General features: G+C 42.3%; 1 protein-coding gene and 2 long non-coding RNA genes across 3 annotated transcripts; 2 read left to right on the top strand and 1 right to left on the bottom strand.

Moving 5' to 3' along the window:
* Positions 1-3124: 3124 nt before the first annotated feature.
* tgm2l (transglutaminase 2, like) lies at positions 3125-13885 on the top strand. Its single transcript, XM_085165635.1, has 15 exons — positions 3125-3234; positions 3663-3833; positions 4351-4581; positions 4769-4887; positions 8333-8461; positions 8617-8794; positions 8975-9116; positions 10013-10116; positions 10454-10596; positions 11134-11233; positions 11323-11468; positions 11546-11675; positions 11783-11943; positions 12795-12931; positions 13373-13885. The coding sequence occupies exons 1-15, from the start codon at positions 3219-3221 to the stop codon at positions 13554-13556; spliced, it is 2091 nt and encodes a 696-aa protein (XP_085021761.1). The 5' UTR covers positions 3125-3218; the 3' UTR covers positions 13557-13885.
* Positions 6991-7696, top strand: LOC146515959 (uncharacterized). The gene is made up of 2 exons (XR_014874977.1): positions 6991-7431; positions 7534-7696. It is a non-coding gene; the product is annotated as an uncharacterized LOC146515959 (long non-coding RNA).
* LOC146515957 (uncharacterized) lies at positions 13251-22272 on the bottom strand. Its single transcript, XR_014874976.1, has 2 exons — positions 20478-22272; positions 13251-20290 (listed from the first exon to the last, which is right to left on the bottom strand). It is a non-coding gene; the product is annotated as an uncharacterized LOC146515957 (long non-coding RNA).
* Positions 22273-22682: the final 410 nt, after the last annotated feature.

Here is a 22682-nt window from a genome sequence, read left to right as displayed (position 1 = left end):
CCTCAGTTCAGCATCAGACAAACAATGTCTTCCTGTAACTCAGTCTGGATTTTGCTTCTGTTCACCATCACTGTGGATATTACATCAAACAATCAAAATGTGATTGCAGTGCAGAATCTAAGCGTTAATCCAAGCGCTGTAAGAGAAATATTCCATAAACTGCTTTAAATTTACAGGAACGGGCGTACGGATGATCTGATATCGTCGTGTTGGTGTTGTTCCCAGATCATCATGAAAATGTTGTTCCAGGTTCAACATTGCAAGTGACCAATCACATTATTGTGACGTTATTCTTTTGCGCACCAACCCATTCGTGCATTTATGAAATTCCAATGTTGCAAGGACAATATCAATTCTGCTTAGCGTTTATTAAAGGGTTAGGGTCCGTTGATCGGTGGACAAAGGCGGTTTCTCGCAGCTTAAGTACAGTTTTTTGTTTTACGCCGGTTTTTCCCGAAGTCGCAAAAGTATGACATCACAACATTCTGATTGGTCACTTGCAATGTTGATCCTGGAACAACCTTTAGTATGATGATCTGAGAACAACACCAACACGAGGATATCAGATCGTGCATGGGCGTACATGGTCAGAGGCTCAGAGGTAATCAGGCAATGAGTGAGATAGAGATCGATAGAATTTTATTTCGAACATGCAAATATAAGTGAAATAACAAGAGAAAAGAAGAAAAACAAACTAAAACTTAAAAAAAACATCAAGTTTTCATGTATATCTCTATGTCTACACAATGTGTGCGCTCGAAAAGGAGTAGGATGAAGTTTAGTGGCAAGAAGCTTCAAGGTTAGAAGAGGCCAGTGCCCTTGTAATCCCATTAAAGAGATAAAAGCTTCTAAACTGGTGGAAACATATTAAATCTAAGATGGAAACTGCTTAAGTGGATTTTCTGCTGTTTTTTGGCTCCACTCAGCAAAATGACGACCCAGCCTGGACTACCAGGTGCTGCTGAGAACACAACAGATTTCAGAATAAATTTTGATATGTCCTGGTGATATTTCCATCAAATTTGCCTCTTTCAGCTGTAAATGAGATGAGCTGGGCATAAATAAATGAGTCAAGTGGCCGTACACGTTTAACTGACTCAGTACTGAATATCAATACTGTATAAGTGTTAGTGAAAGTGAGTGTGTGTAGTTTACAAACAAATAATTCCCATTGTGCGTCATCCTTCTAACACAGTAGTGACACCTCAGGCTATTTTCTGCACTGTGTTCATTGTGTTTGCTTTGTCAGTGCTCTCAGTCTGTCACAGACCTCATTATCAGGCACAGACACTCGGTGGGCACTGAGAAATCTAACACAATGCAGGAAGAGCTCCAGTTGCACCAACACATTCAGTTTCTTCATTACAAACCAAAGAGACTGTTTTACATCAGCAGATTAGGACAGAGTCCACGTTTTCCAGCACCTTTATGGACTCTGCAAAATGTAACTGCAGAAACCCCCGAAACACAAATGACTCTTCTTAACCTGCTTCAACTACGTGTTGAACTCATTCAAGATTTCTGGATGTGTGCCTCACTGTTTAAGCAGGCTGACGGGAAAAGCTCAGTGTGAGGAAACAGTCGTGTTGTTGTGACAGGAAAAGAGTCACATATGGCTCTAAAAGAGAAATCTGACTGTCTGGCTTTACAAACACGTTGCAACATAAGTGCTTCTGAATCAGTCCTCGTCAGAGTGATGCTGTCTCTTTCTAGCTTACATCAGCAGCTCAAAGCACACATGTTCCCTCTATAGGGAATACGTGTGTTGTAATTGGTGTGAGCACACACCAATTACAACACACGTTACAATGGAATTACAAGGGTAAGTTGTAATTGGTGTGAGCACACACCAATTACAACTTACTGACCCCTCAAAGAACACCGGAAGATTTAGCATCAGCAATAACATTGGATTTATATGTGTACAGATGTGCATCAGTTATTTTCTCACCTTTTCCGTAACTTTATATGATTTCAGTCTGTTTTCAGTTTGTCCAAAAGCATCAGATATTATAACTTTAAAGTCTAAATTTAGTCCTCACTATATATTCTTTGTGGTTATTCTGACATGAATCCCTCCTTTATCCCAAGACTCCATCCTTACATGGTGTTATTTGCTTATCTAATTCAGGGAGCTTATCACAACTATCTACTTCTTGACTCAGTGTACTTAAGTCACTAAATGAAATCCTACAAAAAGTCTTGTGTAGCTAAAATACGTTAGAACGACTATAAATGGTGGTTTCCTGTTTTTTAGGACAGCAGCATGAAGCTTAAAGCTATTTTTCAGCTTTACTTGAACATTAAAATTCAGCAGTCCGACCGTGTCAGTGTTGCAGAGGTGCTGACATTTGGTGTATGGGTTAAATAGAGAAGTTCAGAGTCACAGACACCCTGCTCTTGAATAATCTGGGTGTGGACATTTGCTAGATGACTAAAGTTGTATTTAGTAATTCAAGAAGGGCAAACTGACCTCAAGTTTGTGACTCTTTGACCCAACTTTGACCTTCCTGCTTCAGCTCAACTTCAGATCACAGAGTAAGAAACAGGACCAGTTGCATACAACAACTTACAAGCTCACAAGTTCGCCTGTACGCGTGCATGATCTGACATCTTTTTAAAGAAGTGTATCCAGACCAGTGGGCACGTGATCCTGACCTTCTTTGTTCTGGGGTCACTTTGGGGTCACTGGGCCTATATTTGGTTAAGACCTGTGTCTGCCTTCTATCTCTGACAGCTTCGATATATTCTGTAATTTCATGATCTTTGTTTAGCACCAGATTTCTTTCTCACCTGCTTTGGCTTCTGCTTTCTTTGCATGGTGTTACAATTCGGCCCACTCTGAGTGGTATTTGATGGGTTTTGTTTCCGTTGTGTTTGTTCAGCGCTTTGGTCAACGTGAGTCGCTATTTCTTTATAAATGTGCAGAATGACGTTTATATTATTGTGCTCTTGATTTCATTCTATTTGTCACAATGACTGTAAAGACTCAAGAGAGATAATAAAGAGCCTCCGAAGCTTTCACTCATGCCTACAGAGGAGTGTAATTTTTGGTATGTGAGAGGTCACAGAGGGAGGAGAAGCAGCATGACCGAGTGTTTGGGGGGTGAGTGTGTCAGATAAGTGGGAAGTCCTCTCTAGAGTATAAATACATGAGCCTGGTGGACATCGAGCACGAATCTGAGACAGCGTGAAGACATTTGGAGCAGATATTTACAATGGCCAACCACAAAGGCAAGTGAACGTCTGCTGCTGACTGCAGCTATTACTGCTATTACAAAATTAGTTTGGATTTTAATGTGTGAGAAATGTGCCGAAGGGTGAATCAGCATTTGGGTGCTACAGGACTCGTCCTGGGTCCCCACTGAAGGCTTTCACAGCTTTTGAGCAAAACTAGGACAGGAAGGAAGGCAGCTATGCATTGAGAACAAATACGTGTAATTTTGCAGATTATGCAAAGTTAATACTTTGTTAATAATCTGATTTAAAGGGAAGAAAAATCAACAGTTGGAAAAATCATAGGCAGAGCAACACAGCCGACGTACATCTTGACTATGATCATGGACTTGACTCTTAGCAATGTTGCTTAGCAATGACAGAAACCTCTAGAAGCCTGATATCAGTGCATGACCGATGTCTGAACTTTCTGCTGTTCGTCTTAGGTTTGATTAGTGATGTGGATCTGAGAAGTCGTGAGAACAACTCGGCACACCGCACCAGGGAGATCGATCAGAAGCGCTTGATTGTCCGTAGGGGTCAGCCCTTCTCCATCACTGTGCAGTGTAATGGCTCTTTGCCCCCCAAACACCACTTGGATCTAGTCCTGCACCTCGGTGAGTACAGGCTGACCAGGAAGGAGCTGTAACGATAGAAAAGATTAAACTCGAGTCTTCTGGGGAACATTGCAAAGAAAGCATCTTGTTTTGGAAGATTTCTTTAGTCAGTCAGCGACCTTATAAGAACTGTAACTCATTAATAAGTCAGTATCAGTTCGTACGTCCTTTCTTATGCTGTCTCAATTCCAACTACAACTTCAAATTGACTTGAGAATTATATAACAAGTTACAATATTAGTTTTAATGTATATTTATACAGTTATACACAGCTTGTTTGTACCTTTGTAAAAGAAGAAATCATATACAAACACTGATTGTTAGTAAACATTGTGTGTACAATAGACTGTACTTTTACGTATGTAGAAAAACTGGGTCTACACATAAGTCTATTGATCCCCAACACTGAGCTCTTCCTGATCATTCAGATTTATATCCATCACTTGCTGTGTAAAGCTGAACACCTGTTCACACCTGCTGTTGTTTCTGACCCAGAAGGCTTTGTTTGTTTCACCAGGTAAGAGAGACGAGGTGGAGATCAAGGTTCAGAAGGTGCGTGGAGCTGGGGACAAATGGTGGTTTAACCAGCAGGGAGCACAAGATGAAATGCTGCTGACTCTGCACAGTCCAGCAGATGCTATAATTGGCCAGTACAGTCTGGCTGTGCTGCTGATGTCACCGGACGGACGCATTTTAGAGAAAAAGGACAAAACGAGTTTCCACCTGCTCTATAACCCCTGGTGCAAAGGTAAAGTGTGTGCTCTCTGTGTGTCTGATTGCTTCAGCAGGTCAGACTGAAGCCACCGACACACTCTGAGTTTCATTTGCTTTTTCTGCGATTACGATGAATTAAATTCCACAATAAGCAAAATGATCAGATTACAACTGAAGATTTCATATTAGCAACACTGTCGTGGTCTTTATGCGTTTACCAGACGATGTGGTGTATCTGCCTGACGAGACTCAGCTGCAGGAGTACATCATGAACGAAGAAGGAATAATCTACATGGGGACCTGGGAATACATCAAAAGCATTCACTGGAATTATGGACAGGTAACACACAAACATTTAAAGTGTGACTGGGCTGAATACACCTGTGTCTGTCAGCCCAGTGGGGGGGTGACACAGTGGGCGATAAGACCACTTGTCTTTATTCTTAGTTAACATTCTTGTTTTGATTGAACCATATTTCACATGGAGTCTGCGACAGGCAAACATCTACTGGGTTTGTTTATTGTTTGCACTTTTACAGATTATATAACATAACATCTTGGTTTAAATCAATCTACAAGTTTGTTAAGTTAACATGTTCTTTATTTCAACTGTTCATTTGTATTGTTTACAAGTTACCTTCTTCTTCATCTTCATCTTCATCTTCTTCATCTTCATCACCACCTTCTTCTTCTTCTTCACCACCTTCTTCTTCTTCTTCTTCTTCTTCACCACCTTCTTCTTCTTCATCTTCATCTTCTTCTTCTTCATCACCACCTTCTTCTTCTTCTTCTTCTTCTTCACCACCTTCTTCTTCTTCTTCTTCTTCTTCTTCATCTTCTTCATCTTCATCTTCTTCTTCATCTTCTTCTTCACCACCTTCTTCTTCTTCTTCTTCTTCACCACCTTCTTCTTCTTCTTCACCTTCTTCTTCTTCACCTTCTTCTTCTTCATCTTCATCATCTTCATCTTCATCATCTTCTTCATCATCTTCTTCTTCTTCATCATCTTCATCTTCATCATCTTCATCTTCATCATCTTCTTCTTCATCTTCATCATCTTCTTCATCTTCATCATCTTCTTCTTCATCTTCTTCATCTTCATCACCACCTTCTTCTTCTTCTTCTTCACCACCTTCTTCTTCTTCTTCACCTTCTTCTTCTTCTTCTTCACCTTCTTCTTCTTCTTCTTCACCTTCTTCTTCTTCATCATCTTCTTCTTCACCTTCTTCTTCTTCATCATCTTCTTCTTCATCTTCATCATCTTCTTCTTCTTCATCATCTTCTTCTTCACCATCTTCTTCTTCACCATCTTCTTCTTCACCATCTTCTTCTTCACCATCTTCTTCTTCTTCTTCTTCATCTTCTTCTTCTTCTTCACCACCACCACCTTCTCCTTCATCTTCATCTTCTTCTCCTTCACCACCACCTTCTTCTTCTTCTTCACCTTCTTCTTCTTCTTCTTCACCTTCACCACCTTCTTCTTCTTCTTCTTCGTCTTCTTCTTCACCTTCACCACCACCTTCTTCTTCTTCACCTTCACCACCTTCTTCTTCTTCTTCTTCGTCTTCTTCTTCACCTTCACCACCACCTTCTTCTTCTTCTTCACCTTCACCACCACCTTCTTCTTCTTCACCTTCACCACCTTCTTCTTCTTCGTCTTCTTCTTCACCTTCACCACCACCTTCTTCTTCTTCTTCTTCACCTTCACCACCTTCATCTTCACCTTCTTCTTCACCTTCTTCACCATCACCACCTTCTTCTTCTTCTTCACCTTCTTCTTCACCTTCTTCACCTTCACCACCTTCTTCTTCTTCACCTTCACCACCTTCTTCTCCTTCACCTTCTTCTCCTTCACCTTCTTCTTCTTCACCTTCTTCTTCTTCGTATTATTGGCGGTTGGCAAACAACTGCATGATGCATTACCGCCACCACTGCTATGAAGTGTGGACAGAAATCACACTCAAAAAACAACAAAACAAAAACACTTCATATCCTCCCAAACAACCTTACTTCTCTCAAAAACAAACAATGCCTGATAACACTTATCCCCCGACTCCCTCTGTAGTAACCCTACAAGATCAAGTTTCATATCAATGCTACTGAGATTTCGGACCAACCGTCTCCTCTCTACCGTATATTTCCGACACTGCAAAACAACATGCTCCAAAGTTTCAGCCGTTCCACAATAATCACATTTCCCTGAGGCATGCTTCCCTATCAGGAACAGTGTGGAATTCAAACCCATGTGCCCAAATCTCAGTCTTGACACCACCACCTCCTCTCGCCTACTCCTTCTTGTGGATCTCCTCACTCCCACCCCCCTTTGACTTTTATATAACCACCTTCCCCTCCTGTCTTCGTCCCACTGTTTCTGCCATCTACCCCTCATTTCTAGCTTAATAATACTCTTTACTTCCTCCTGACCAAAACTATCTACCAACTATCTCATGATTAGTGGCTTTTGCTAACCTGTCCGCTGCTTCATTCCCCCTTACCCCATAGTGAGCCGGGACCCATACAAACACTACCGATAGACCCATCATATGTATCCTGACTTACCTTACCTACCTGTCTGCCAGAAACAAAAGGAGGAAATGTAGTTTTACTTCCTGCTTTATAGCTTCTGGGTTCATCTGAGGTCACAGGAAGAGACCAAGTGCAGAAGGGGAAGAACTCTTATAATTTAATAAAGTTGATTTTAGAGGGTTTATGAAGAAATAGATTTATTGTTGTAATATGTATTGATTACACCACAGAGTTTATGTTGCCAGTAAAGAGTAGTAGTAGAGGTTTGAATATAATCATGTTCATCTTACCTACTGAATGGAATAGTCCAGAGGAGAAATTGTTTGGTTAAGTGGACGATTTAGGCAGAAGAACTCAGGTGGTTCCAGACCATACTCCATACCAGTTGGTGGCGGTAATGCACCTTTCAATTGTTTGCCAACCGCCAATACAAACGTAAGAAAGAAGAAGAAGAACTCAGGTGTTTCAAGAGAAAGGTTCAGGTCAGTGTAGCTGCTGCAGTTTGACCTTAATTTCCGTTGATTTAAGTTCAGTTATGTTTATTTGAACTGAGTTAATTATAGAGTTGAGTTTCTTATTTGTTTCTTTGTAAATATTGTTTGGGTCACAAAATGGTGAATAAATCACTTGCTACACTGGACAGCATCAGTCTCCTGCACTTCTTTGACTGCTTAAGTCACGTCCTACCACAGGGGGCTGGTGTGAACTGTCACAGCAGTGTGGCAGAGACTCTCAGGCTTTGGCTGGATCAGAAAATCTCTCAGTTGTCTGGAGGAAACATCTGGATGCGATGTGTCAGAATGTAAGCAGACCACACAAACAAAGGCTCGCCCATTCACAGGTAGCTGCGAGGACAGAGAGGATGACTAACAGGCAGACTGTGGGTGTAACAGATGCACACGTACAGTGGGGGAAATAATGCAAATCTGTGGAGGGAGCTGAAGCCTTGAGTTGCTAAGGAGCAGCCAATAAACCTGAAGGAGTGTTTCTGTTAAAAGGGGTGGACCAAAATCCCCCCTGACATGTGCGGTTGTCAGAAAGGGTTTCTTCACCAAGTACTAAGTTATAATTTTCTTGAGGATCAAAAGTCATCAGCACAGAATCCAATACTTATTTCCCCTACTGCACACACTGGGCAGCCGATGGGAAACATTTAGTATTTAGAAAAAGGTTCTTTAGGAAATCTCTCCTGAAAAGCCTTTCCTGTTTTTAGGCGCTCTTCCCCGGTCTCTCTCACTGGTGTTCTCCTTCTCCTGCAGTTTGAGGACTATGTGATGGACATCTGTTTTGAAGTCCTGAATAACTCCAACGATGCTCTGCGAGACTCACAGATGGACATTGAGCAGAGATTTGACCCCGTCTATGTCAGCAGGATCATCACTGCAATGGTGAGAACCATTTCTGGCTTCCACTGAAAATAATGTTAACGGCTGGAAAACAGCGCGAGGGGAAACATTTGGTTTCATTTGTGTGAGCACATGATGAACATGATCTCATGAATGCTACAGCAGAGATCCTGAGTCTGACAGGTGAACTCTTGCAGGTGAACTCTAATGATGACAGAGGAGTGCTGACTGGGCGCTGGACTGAGCCGTACTCTGATGGAGTTGCACCGTACCGGTGGACCGGCAGCGCACCGATCCTCCGTCAGTGGAGCAAAGCTGGGGTCAGAGCAGTGAAATATGGCCAGTGCTGGGTGTTTGCTGCTGTTGCATGTACAGGTAACACAGACTTCCCTGCATTCAAGGATAGCTGAATCATTCCTTTAAAAGCATCCCTTCTGTAGCAGTTGTCTTTTAAACTACTTCCATCGTTCCAGATCTTCAGCACAAATACATTCACAACATCGGATGTAGAAACAAATCATTTGTCTCAGTTGGAGGCGTGTGATCTTTTCACAGTGCTGCGCTGTCTGGGAATCCCAACACGCCTCATCACCAACTTCTCTTCAGCTCATGATGTCGATGGAAACCTCTCTATAGACTTCCTGTTGGATGAAAACCTGCAGCCACTGGAGAGCAGAGGAGGGAGAGACAGCAGCTGGTAGGATCACAGGAACTCCTACGATCAGAAAAAATACATAAATATGTAGGGATGCAACGATACCAATTTTTTCAAACCGATACGATACCGATACTTGGATCTGAGTACTTGCCGATACAGAGTACAAAAACCGATACTTCTACCACACACACACACACACACAAATGCAATGAATTGGAAGACAGGTTTTATTTTATTCTCTGCCGATAAAAAATAAAATCTTAATAAAAATGACCACAAAAAAATTTCAAGTGAAAAATAAGCACTTCTGTTAAATTATTGCAGAGTCTCCACATTGTAATTTAACAAAATATCACTGAACTATTGACACTGTCTCGAGCTTTCAGAATAATAAATAAACACTTCTGTTCATTTATTATATTTCATATCGCAGCTCGAGGATGCTGAGAAGACGGTGCAATCCTATGTTTTCCACGACCAGCATTGGCTGGTCATCCAGAGCGATAAAATGAGTCAGAGCCTCTGTTATTTAAACTGCCCGTGGATTTTCTCTTGACATTTTTCATCGCTTTTCCAAAACCTGAGTTAAAGTTGGCTGTTCCACACTGCTGACATTTTGTTTGGCCTAGCAACAGCAGCCTCCAGTTTCTCTTTTTTATCTGGAGCTGCCAGTCTCACTCGTCTAACCCTGTGCCTGTTTAGCGCGGGATGTCCCCCTAGTGGCCAATCTAAAAAACTACAACAGAAATGACAAGCCACCCTCTGACTAATGAAATAAGTTGGTATCGGTTCATGGTATCAGTTAACTTTTACGAGTATGAGTACACACACATTTTACAGTATCGGCCCCGATACCAGTATCGGTATCGGTGCATCCCTATAAATATGGCATTATCTAAAGGGCGGTGATATGTTTTCCGTCCTCGCGGTTTTAGGAATTTCCACTGTTGGGTGGAGTCTTGGATGAGGAGAGATGATCTCCCCAAAGGAAATGATGGCTGGCAGGTTTTAGATCCCACCCCTCAAGAACTCAGCGATGGTACGGTCCTAACGTTTGATGTTTTAGTCCACATGTTTTTCTGATACTTTTCAGTGTAAACTCATTTCTGTATTTCATCGTTATGAACAGCTGTGAGGATTGTCACCGCTGACTTTCTTTAGAGCTAAAACAAAGATGTTGATAAAAAAATACTTTTCAAAACCTTATTTAGTTCAGAAAAGTCCCACAGTTGTTTCCTGAGTGTCCAAACGTAGTTCCAGATGGACTTGGGTGGTCATCTAACTGAATAATAATTGTTAAAAGTGTTTTTATGTCACTTAGTGATTCTCTACTGATGCAGGAAATGCTTTTAAATAAATGGACGTTTGTGCTTCAGGGGTTTTCTGCTGTGGTCCGTGCCCTGTGACGGCCGTCAAGGAGGGAAATCTGGGAGTGAAGTACGATGCTCCGTTTGTGTTTGCAGAGGTGAACGCTGACATCATCCACTGGATCGTTCAGAGAAATGGCCAACGGAGAAAAGTATGTGTTGTTTTTGTCAGTTTTTCTATCTTCCAACTCATAAAGCAGTAACCACACACACACACACGATCGTGGCTCAAGAGTTGGGAGTTCGCCTTGTAATCGGAAGGTTGCCAGTTCGAGCCCCGGCTCGGACAGTCTCGGTCGTTGTGTCCTTGGGCAAGACACTTCACCTGTTGCCTACTGTTGGTGGTCAGAGGGCCCGGTGGCGCCAGTGTTCGGCAGCCTCGCCTCTGTCAGTGTGCCCCAGGGTGGCTGTGGCTACAATGTAGCTACATTGGCTACAATGTAGCTACAATGTAGCTGTAGCTACAATGTAGCTACAGCCACAATGTAGCTACGGCTACAATGTAGCTACATTGTAGCCGTAGCTACATTGTAGCTACAGCTACAATGTAGCTGCCATCACCAATGTTTGAATGACTGGTTGTGTAAAGCGCTTTGGGGTCCTTCGGGACTAGTAAAGCGCTATACAAATACAGGCCATTTACACACACACACACACGTTTTTTCTAATGGTCTCTCCGACTTCCACAGATCAGAGTGGACCAGACCACTGTGGGTAGGAACATCAGCACCAAAAGTGTTTATGGGGACTTCAGAGACGACGTCACTGTGCAATACAAATATCCTGAAGGTTAGTTGGAAAGCAGAACACACGCAGGAGCATATAAATTACGTTTACATGAGTTCATGGCAGTTCTTCATGAAAACTCTTCTCCACAGGATCCAAGAAGGAGAGAGAAGTGTATGAGAAGGCGGGGCGTCGGGTGACAGATGTCCTCAGCGACAGCTCAGAACCAGGACGACTGCAGCTGTCCATCAAGCACGCCAAGCCTGTGTTTGGGACAGACTTTGATGTGATTATTGAGGTATGGACTATTCACACTGCAGCTAAATGAGTGGATGAACTAAACCTGAATTCATGACACAGTCGTTCTGTCCGTAGGTGAAGAATGAAGGAGACCAGGATGCTCACGTCCAGCTGACCATGCTGGCTACGGCTGTTACTTACAGCTCTCTCTATCGGGGGAACTGCCAGAGGCAGACCAACACTGTGATGGTGCCTGCTCACAGAGGTCAGCAGCCTAGATGAGCTCTGACATGTTACAGAGTAACATCTCAGCTGCTCATTAAATTCTGTAAGAGCTGGATGCTGTTTGATGCTGTGTTTGTGTGTTATCAGCTCAGCAGGAAGTGCTGCGTCTGCGCTACGATGACTATGCCCAGTGTGTCTCAGACGATCATCTGATCAGGGTGAAAGCATTCGTAGAGGCTCCAGGCGAGAACGAGCCCCTCCTGACTGTGACTGACATCCCACTCAGCAGACCTGACGTCTTCATACAGGTGGGAACACCTGCAGGGGTCACCTGGGTTATTATAGTTTTATATTTTCTAACACGTTTTAACTTTTTGTTTGTAAGTCAGAGCTGGTTTGTTTGTCCCAGTTTAGTTTTTACTAGTTTCAGTGTTGGTTTGAGTCTTTTCAGTTATTATTGTGTGGAGGGGACACGTCAGAGGAAGACTTTGGAAAATCAGTATTCCGATAAAAACACTTGCAGTTGACTCGCAGCCTTGTAGACATTCAGTTTCAGTAATGCGTCCAAAAACCACCTCAAGTCCACAAAATCATTTCACTTATTTTTAAGTTTTTCAAGATTGTAATTTTTATTTTGGTTTGTATTTTATTTAATTAAAATGTTTTTTTCACATCTGGGTTTAGTTTGAAGTGAACTTAGACTGAACTATAATAACCTGGTAGGACACACAGATGTTTTTGCTGGTGATGTTTCTTTAGTGCCCAAAGAAGAAGAAATGTAAACAAGAAGACTCGGCTATCCTCACAAAGACATTTGGCTGAATTTAGACACGTCTTCCTTCTTTCACCCCAACCGGTCGCAGCAGATGGCCCCGCCCCTCCCTGAGCCTGGTTCTGCCGGAGGTTTCTTCCTGTTAAAAAGGAGTTTTTCCTTCCCACTGTCGCCAAAGTGCTGCTCATAGGGGGTCATATGATTGTTGGGTTTTTCTCTGTATCTATGAAGCGCCTTGAGGTGACTTTTGTTGTGATTTGGCGCTATATAAATAAAATTGAATTGAATTTCAAATAATGTAACCAAACAACGTGACATCCAGTGTTATTGTGTTTGGTGATACCTTGTAGACGTTCTAGAACACAGAGCGGTCTCCTCTTTCTCCAGGTTCCTGGGAAGGCTTTTGTTCGTGAACAAGTAAAAGCTTCCATCTCCTTCACCAATCCCTTACCAGTTCCACTGAAAGGAGGTGTGTTCACTGTGGAGGGTGCAGGCCTACTCTCTTCCACTAAGATCCATGTTAGGTAAGTAATGGGTCTGCTGTTTAGAACAAAAGTTTAGCCCACAAAGCAAAGCTTGTTGCGTGTATGAAGAATGAGGCATGGGTCCAACATTGGGAAAATGTGGGATAAATGAGTGCGTGGGTGGGTGTTGTTACATAGACTATAAGTATATACTTATAGAAGCCCTCTCAATCACTTAAAAGTATCAGTATTTTACAATCTGCCTAGCGCTACTCGCTGTGGTCATTTGGATCCCTCAGTGTAATAATACGGTTTTTCTGGGCCAGGACAGAGTTGGTCCAAAGGCCAGTCCTTGAATAGGGATTTTTCCATGTGTGAACCAGTGGCTTGATTCTAATAAACTGCCCTTGTAGGTTATTCCTGATGACTTTAATGTGGCACTGAGGCACAGCAGTGAGTAAAAGACAAAATAAAGAAGAACACATGTATCTTCTCTTCCAGTGGGGACATTTCTCCAGGACAGACGGTGTCCATTGTGGTGTCCTTCTCACCCATGAGGACTGGGGTGAGGAAGCTGCTGGTGGACTTTGACTCTGACCGACTGAAAGATGTCAAGGGAGTCACCACAGTGGTCGTCCGCAAGAAGTACAGAAATATCTTCCCTGAAATGATCGAATATTATTAAGCAACCTTTAATTAATCTGAGACGATGTGACGTGACGTGAGCGGATGAGCCATCGAGCAATCAGCATGTTTGTGGAATAAAACATGTTCCACATACATCAGCCCGTGAAAGTCCACAAATACATGATGATAAAGCATTAGTTTGAAGCCACTATGTGTCAGCTATGAACATTTCTGACTTTGCATTATCATATTTTGCATTTTGTTTCAGTTTCACTGCGTTAGCATCTCATTTCTTACCTTTGACTTTTGCGGTTTGGTTTTTCTGCTGAATTTTGGCGCCTGGCCGACAGTTTAAAGGTTTCTAATAAAGGAAATTCTGTTGTTTGTATTTTTTGTTTGTTTCTTTTTCACTGTTTGTAATCAAAGTTCAAATGAATGCACTTTTATAATATTTGTGTTTCAGCCAATATATAAAAACATATACAGAAGTTTTTTTTCTACCAGTTACTTTATTTTTTTTTATTACTTTTTCTTAAAACAGTTGAACCCGTCTATATGTTTATAGCACATTTTGTAAATCAAGACCGTTTCAAATATTTAACACATTTCATTATTTAAATGAAATTCAACTTTAAAAAATGATAAATTATTTTAAATATAAAATCTCAAAGGAAAAAAGAAAAATAAAGAGGAGCACATGTCCTCAATATAAATGACGATAAAAATTTAAAGATAAAGTTTAGAGTAGTTAGATCTAAATTTATAGAATCAGCAGCAGAATCACTGTTTAACCAATCACAGCAGATGGCCCCGCCCCTCCCTGAGCCTGGTTCTGCCGGAGGTTTCTTCCTGTTAAAAGGGAGTTTTTCCTTCCCACTGTCGCCAAAGTGCTTGATCATAGGGGGTCATATGATTGTTGGGTTTTTCTCTGTATCTATGAAGCGCCTTGAGGCGACTTTTGTTGTGATTTGGCGCTATATAAATAAAATTTGTTTGAATTGAATTTAATGAAAAGCAGTTGGAAGCAGAACAGATCAAACTCCATGACACAAAGTCAGTTCAAAGTAGTCAAAATATCAGCTAATCCTTACTTTACAAATGCTGCCAATAAACCTTAGGCTGGAAATATTTGTTCTTCAGTGATAGAAATAAAACTCTGAGTTCTGATGACATACTAAAATACTTCAAAGACCACCTTAAATGGAGAAATTTCAACTGAAAAAGAAGAGCAGAGCATGCTTTCCGTCAAACAGCTGCAAACTCTTTCCAATGAAAAGACTGAACAGGGAACATCCCAAGTTATCCCAGAAGGTGGCGGCATGCTATAGCACATCACTGCATGAATCAAAGCTTGAGGGGAGTTAATTCTTCTAATTATTGGTGAAACATAGGCTGTATCCCAATTCAGGCTCTGCAGCCTTAAAGGCTGCATTTTAAGGCCGATTACGTCACAGTGGCGCGCCGAAGGCTGTCCCAATTCAAAGGCTGCTCGAAATGCGGCCCTCAAATGCGTCCTTCATTTCCCTGAATTTTAAGGCTGTGGCGGTGTAGACTTCGTGGCCCAACATATCCCACAATTCATAGCGCGGCAGTCGGTGTGGATAATTTTGCCGCAGACGAAGCGGAGCGGCCGAAGAGTAAACTGTGAAAAGTAAGCACTGAATATTATGTCACTTATTTATGTGCAAATGTTTAATAATGAGGAACATTAAAACATTCCCGTTGGCCACATGTCGGCAAAGTTATGTGACATTAGTGACGTTTGTACTAACTTGGTTTTAAAGCCTTTACTTTAAAATATACGCCGTTCAATAGCTGAGCTTAATCAGAGAATGATCAAAGCTCATGTAGAAACAAACAAATGAACAAAAGATTTTCTCCTTCATTTCTGTCAAACAAAGCTGCATGAAAAATTTCCAGCTGTTAGTATCATGGTTGCTAGGCAACCTGGGCAGCGCGACGGAGGCTAGACCGTCCCATTTCACAAGCCTCGCACTTCCGGCCTTAGCGGTCTTTGAGTACGCGGCCCTTGAGGATCGTTAAGGCTGCGTACTTTAAGGCTGCAGACCCTGAATTGGGATACAGCCATAGACCGTGGAAGTTTTGACTTGGGAGACCCGGTTCTGTTGATATGTATATATTAATGTAATGATAAGGTTTACCAGCAGGGTGCGCTGTATTTAAGAAAGCTCATGAATGCCTCCAGGGGAGCACATAAAAGAAGACTGGTCTGTGGTGTGACAGAAGAATGGTGTTAATAAAATGTTTGGGGCAGTAGCTCGCAAGGCATAAGTGGATGCTGTGTTATTTTTAACAAGCGCTACGAAGACAACACATGGTACCAGGAGTAAAAGTGGAAGAGTGGAAGCGATAGCAGTTCAAAGTTCTGTTTGAGATGGAAAGTTTGAAGCCACCGGAAGGACTGAAACTGGTGGGGAATGTGGACAGCAACAGGCGGTGTTTTAAGCAGCAGTTTGAGCTGTATATGGCTGCCATGGGACTGGACTCTAAACCCGATGCCAGGAAAATTGCTTTGCTGCTCACGGTAGCTGGTCCTCAAGCCACTGAAGTCTTCAACACGTTTGAGTTTGAGGAAGTGGGTGACAGGAATAAGTACGACAAAGTGGTTTAAAAGTTTGATGCACACTGTTCACCACAGAAGAACACAGTATATGAAAGGTATGTTTTCTGATCTCGGATGCAGCAACCAGAAGAGACTTTTGATTGCTTTGGGTTTGAAGCTAAAGGCACAGTCATGTGATTTTGGAGAGCTGAAAGATTCTTCTTCTATTCGCGATCAAATTGTGTATGCGATCCATGATAAACGGACTAGAGAACGGCTGCTCAGAGATTCCAAACTAACTCTGGATGAAGCAGAAAGACTGTGTCATGCAAGTGAGTTAGCCCTGCAGCATGCAAAGACATTTAATGAGACAAGCGTCGCTGCAGTACATGATGAGGAATATGTCACAAAAGTCCAGCAAAGAGGATACAGTGTACTCCTGTAAGCGATGTGGTAGCAGACATGAACCTAGACAGTGTCCAGCTTATGGCAAAAGATGTTTGAAATGCAATGGAAAAACAAACAATGTCTGTCTAAACCCAAACCCAAATCAGTGCATTTAGTTGAAGAGACTGACTTAAGCGAGACTTTCTTTGTGGGCATAGTGTCACTTGGGGATGTAAAAAGTGAGCATAACAAAGCAGAAGACAGTGACCGACGCTCAGATAATGAAGACACGTGGATTGTTTCACTCCCAATACAAGGAACTTTGTCATGCTGATTAGGTTTGCCTGTGCACCTGTATCAATCCTTAGTGTCACCAGAGGTCAATGCTATGAAACCAAAGCCCAAAATAATAAAGAAAAGAGTACCTCTAAAAGACTACAATGGGAAGAATATTGAGAGCAGTGGTCAATGCAGACTTAAAGTGACAATAAAACACAAAGATTATGATGTATTGTTTAATGTTGTTCCAGAGGGTCGTGAATCACTGCTGGGTGGCGTGACATCCAAAAGATTAAACCTAGTAGAAAGAGTGTACCGCAGAAGCAGCAAGTGGTCAGCGAGGAGCAGTTGACTCCATTGTGCAGCATTATGAGGATGTCTTCAAAGGTTTGGGATGTCTACTGAAAGAGGATGCAAAGCCAGTGATCCATTCACCACGTAGAGTCCGAGCTCCACTGAAGGACCGTTTAAAGAAAGAACTGGACAGGATGTCGCAGTTGCTGGTCGTTACAAAAGTGGAAGAACCAACTGAGTGGGTAAACTCAATGGTTTGTGTGGATAAAAGGAATGAAGACCATGATTTGAGAATATGCATGGACCCTGGCGATTTAAATCAAGCCATAAAACGTGAGCACTACCAGATACCAAAGCGTGAAGAGATTGCAAGAGAAATGGCAGGCGCCAAATACTTCTCAAAGCTGGATGCAGCGCAGGGTTTTTGGCAAATAAATCTGGATGAGAAAAGTTCAAAATTTTGTACTTTCAATACACCTTTTGGCAGGTACAGATTCCTCAGAATGTCATTTGGCATAATCTCAGCATCTGAGATTTTTCATCGTGCCATGGACAACATGTTAGAGGGATTACAAGGTGTTCGCTGTTGTGTTGATGATGTGGTTATTTGGGGCTCCACCCTACAAGAACATAATGACAGACTGGTGAAGGTGCTGCAACGTGTGAGGGAGAATGGATTAAAGTGTCATTTTGGTGTAAAGGAAATAACATTTTTGGGAGACAAATTTTCTGCTGGAGGTATTGAGCCAGATGAAAGAAAAATAAAAGCCATTGCAACCACGCCACGCCCAACAGATAAGAGAGGTGTGCTCAGAGTGATGGGAATGATAAACTTTGTTGGAAAATTCCTACCTAACTTGTCAGTGAGATCATCAGCACTAAGGGAGTTACTTCGTGATTCCATAGCATTTAAATGGTCAGCGAGGTATGAACGAGAATGGAATGATTTAAAAACCACACTGACAACGCGCCCAGTGATTGCATATTATGATCCAACTACGAGTCTGAAAATCTCAACAGATGCCTCAAAGGATGGGCTTGCAACTGTTTTACTTCAAGCTGAAGAGGGGAGCTGGAAACCAGTTGCTTATGCTTCTAGATCCATGACTAAGTCTGAAACCAGATATGCTCAGATTGAGAAAGAATGTCTTGGGCTGGTATATGGACTTGATATTTTTCCGGTAACAGTGGGATGCACACAGGGCAGCCGACGAAAGGTAGTATGCTCCGACATTATCAGCTCATCCGTCTTTCATGTCAAACTGAATTATTTAAATTTAAAGTTATCGTTTACTTTCTTGTGGTCCAGACATGACATGCTTATAGAATAGAATAGAATACAATTGACCCTGTGCACGAGAAAATGCTAACTTCCTGGTTTGAGACCGGATGTGGGGTTGTACATTTCCGGTAGCTTTACTTTGCGGTCAATCGCTACTGCAAAGATATTCTCCAAAATCATGTCCAAAACTCGAAAACGGAACGATCGCGTTAAGTTACAAAGAGAAGAAGGTGGGAACACTCACCACTGTTGTGTCATAAAAATCTAATGATCAATTTTGTTTAAAGAGTTTCGATCGATCAGTTGTTTACATCACTCAACACAAGCAGAACTACATCACTGCAGCAGAAGACACATCGTCCACATTCAGAAGCACATCTCTGTACAGTGACTGGTCTTATGATTTAAACAGGCAAATGTTCAGCATTCAAACTACAGGTGAACAATAGTCAAACCAGATGTTTCCCCGTTATGTCGATATCAGCTAGTCAAGTACACACCTACACAGCATGTTAACAAACCGTGAAAAAAAGCCACACAAAAACTTAATGATTGCTGGTAACGGTTTCTATACATTAGTATTTACGAAGGGTATGTTGTGACTTACCTTCAAAATTACAGCGGTCCCTCGCTATAACGCGGTTCACCTTTCACCTCGCTGTTTCGCAGATTTTTTAGTGCAAGTTTGCATGCTTTTTTACGTCCTGCGTCCTGATTGCTGCAGACGATCTCCTCCGTCTCTCCTGTACAGTACAGAATCTCTGCATCGATGCTAGCAGTGTGACTCTGAAGTGCTGTATGTCCACAATGTCCACGAAACGTTTTGCACCGTCAAAAAATAAAATTGGCTACTTGATTTCACCTATCACTGGTTATTTTTAGAACATAACACCTGCGATAAACGAGGGACAGCTGAGAAATATAACATTTGAATCCATTTTCTCTTTTCCCCTGAGGCGCGGGGGAAAAATATCGACAAGTCGATGAACATCATTTACAGATATATTGGGTAAATGCCCGAGACATCTATAGAAATGTAAATCGCCGCTTTATTTATTTATTTGCTTAACTTGTTTTGGACCGTAAACAGGGCGCGAATAGGACACCGGAAACAAAGCTCCCCACAGGAGTTTCCGCACCGGAAGTAGCATATGCTAACGTGCACATAGTCAATAGAATGCCTTTTATTGTCACTAAACGCATGTACAGTGAGATACAGAGCATCTCCAGTGCAGACGTGTGGGAAAAGAAAGAGGAGGGTGAGGTGCACAGTTAGCAGCACTATATACACATGAACAGCATTCAAAAATAAATGTGCAAATACACAGGGTGGGCCATTTATATGGATACAGCGTAATAACATGGGAATGGTTGGTGATATTAAAGTCCTGTTTGTGGCACATTAGTATATGTGAGGGGCAAACTCCTCAAGATGGGTGGTGACCATGGTGGCCATTTAGAAGTCGGCCATCTTGGATACAACTTTTGTTTTTTCAATAGCAAGAGGACCATGTGACACAAACTTATTGGTAATGTCACAAGAACAACAATGGTGTGCTTGGTTTCTCCCTCCACAGATTCGTATTATTTCCCCCACTGTACGTGTGCATCTGTTACACCCACAGTCTGCCTGTTAGCCATCCTCTCTGCCCTCGCAGCTACCTGTGAATGGGCGTGCCTTTGTTTGTGTGGTCTGGTTACATTCTGACACATCGCATCCAGATGTTTCCTCCAGACAACTGACAGATTTTCTGATCCAGCCAAAGCCTGAGAGTCTCTGCCACACTGCTGTGACAGTTCACACCAGCCCCCACTGGGCTGACTCAGATGTATTCAGCCCAGTCACACTTTAAATGTTTGTGTGTTACCTGTCCATAATTCCAGTGAATGCTTTTGATGTATTCCCAGGTCCCCATGTAGATTATTCCTTCTTCGTTCATGATGTACTCCTGCAGCTGAGTCTCGTCAGGCAGATACACCACATCGTCTGGTAAACGCATAAAGACCACGACAGTGTTGCTAATGTGAAATCTTCAGTTGTAATCTGATCATTTTGCTTATTGTGGAATTTAATTCATCGTAATCGCAGAAAAAGCAAATGAAACTCAGAGTGTGTCGGTGGCTTCAGTCTGACCTGCTGAAGCAATCAGACACACAGAGAGCACACACTTTACCTTTGCACCAGGGGTTATAGAGCAGGTGGAAACTCGTTTTGTCCTTTTTCTCTAAAATGCGTCCGTCCGGTGACATCAGCAGCACAGCCAGACTGTACTGGCCAATTATAGCATCTGCTGGACTGTGCAGAGTCAGCAGCATTTCATCTTGTGCTCCCTGCTGGTTAAACCACCACTTGTCCCCAGCTCCACGCCCCTTCTGAACCTTGATCTCCACCTCGTCTCTCTTACCTGGTGAAACAAACAAAGCCTTCTGGGTCAGAAACACAAAAAAACAGCACATATTGAGTTTTTGCATTTGATTTCTTCTTCTTCTTCATTTATTATGTAAGTACAGATAGAAAACTAAGTTATGTGTAATTGTATAACTATATCGTATAACTTGTTATAAAATTCACAAGTCAGTTTGAAATCCATCGATCCATCGTCGTCCACTTATCCAGGGCTGGGTCGCAGGAGCAGCAGCTCTTAGGACTATTTTTGTGTGTACACCCATCGATAACAACAACATGCTTTCTTTGCAAATTTGCCTCAAAAGAGCATCAAGTTTAATCTTTTCTATCTTTACAGCTCCTTCCTGGTCAGCCTGTACTCACCAGAGATGGGCAGTAACGCGTTACTTTAATCCGATTACTTTTTTCAAGTAACGAGTAAAGTAAGGGATTACTATTGCAAAAACTGTAATTAGATTACTGTTACTTTCCCGTAGGAACGCTGCGTTACTGCGTTACTAAAACCGTGATTTTTTGCGAGAATGTCTCATGACAGTGACGTAAGCGAGTGCGACGTTCGTGACAACAGCTGTGTGCAGATCAACAATGGATCATATATCGAGTGCAGAGAGAGTATGAGCGTGCAGCGTTTAAAGCGTGGAAGTACTGACCTTACTTTGAGTTTGATTCCATAAAAAGTGACAAAAACATTAGTGTCCGTTGTGCGTGGGAAGAAAACTTCTTTTTACAGTGAAAAAAACCCCTAAACGTCCGAGCAAGCAGCGAGTAGCTACGACGTAATGGGAAACTCACAGAGAAACTCGCGGATTCTTCCACTGACCGCTGCACACCTGCACCAGGGTAACCCTCCGCCTACCCCACTCCTGCTTTACAGGTGAAAATAGAGCAACAGGACCGCTAGTCTTTGACTTTATTTATTTTCTGCTGTGTTTTACTTGCATCTATTTGAAAGACTGAGTGTAAACACAAAAAATATTTTATTTTATGTGCTGGAATGTGCAGAAAATAGGTTTAAATATTAAACTAATTTCTTCCAGTCAGAGAATGTTGCAGATAATTAACTTTTTGCTTGATGCATAAAGTTAAAAGATTAAAACTAATAAAACAAGTTTTAAAAAGAGACTTTTCCATTTGATTACATTTACAACTCTGGTGCCACTAGGTTTTTCTTCCATAGACCAAGCAATTGCTTCCTGACGTACATCAAAGAGCGTAGACTCTGGCTTTTCCCTCACCATCTTGCGAAGCTCCCTTCGCAGAGTGGAGTCTCTTACTCCCTCCACAAACTGGTCTCTAACTGCCATCTTTGTGTCTCGTACTGCATCAGGCCTTTGTTTAAGGGCTAAGCGGAGGATCTGGGACAGAGCGTGTGAGTACTCAAAGAAATCTTCACCTTCTAGCTGGAAACGTCTCTCACCATAAGCTTCTCTGAGAAAACAAAAAATTTCTTCGGGTTCAATCTGCTCTCCCCCAGTACATAACTTGATCTCTTCAAGTGCAGAACCCCTGAGGAGGGAAAAATGAAGTCAACCTGATCATCATTACCCAAGCTCTAGTTCTGATACCCCTCTGTACTTCATCAATAAACTCCTCTACAGAACGTCCATCTACGGTTGCATCCCCACTAAAGGGTTGAATAGGTCACTCTCGCAGCAGATATACATATGACCTACTTGCCCCGTCACTCAAAGCAGTTATCCTGGCCATAGCCTGGTCATGTTTGTTACTCAGTTCTGACAATTTTGCCTGAAGCTCAGTGACAGGGTCCCTTCCGGTGGCCCCCGCCAAACCCTGGTCATCGTCACTGTTTGTGTCTGACATAATGAAATGTCTGTGTCCAGATTAGTCTTTGGTCAGGATGCAGAAATTGCCTTAGCAGTCTATTCAGCTAGGTGCCACTGATGTCCTCTTCTCCTCTGGAAAGAATCCTTCCCTCGATCGAAATCGCCTTCTTCTGGACAGACTGGCCACT

The sequence above is a fragment of the Neolamprologus multifasciatus genome, chromosome 7, assembly GCF_963576455.1.
Source record: "Neolamprologus multifasciatus chromosome 7, fNeoMul1.2, whole genome shotgun sequence".
NCBI lineage: Eukaryota > Metazoa > Chordata > Actinopteri > Cichliformes > Cichlidae > Neolamprologus > Neolamprologus multifasciatus.
The sequence above is the reverse complement of the archived record's forward strand: the minus strand, read 5'-3'. Positions and strand labels throughout refer to the sequence as shown.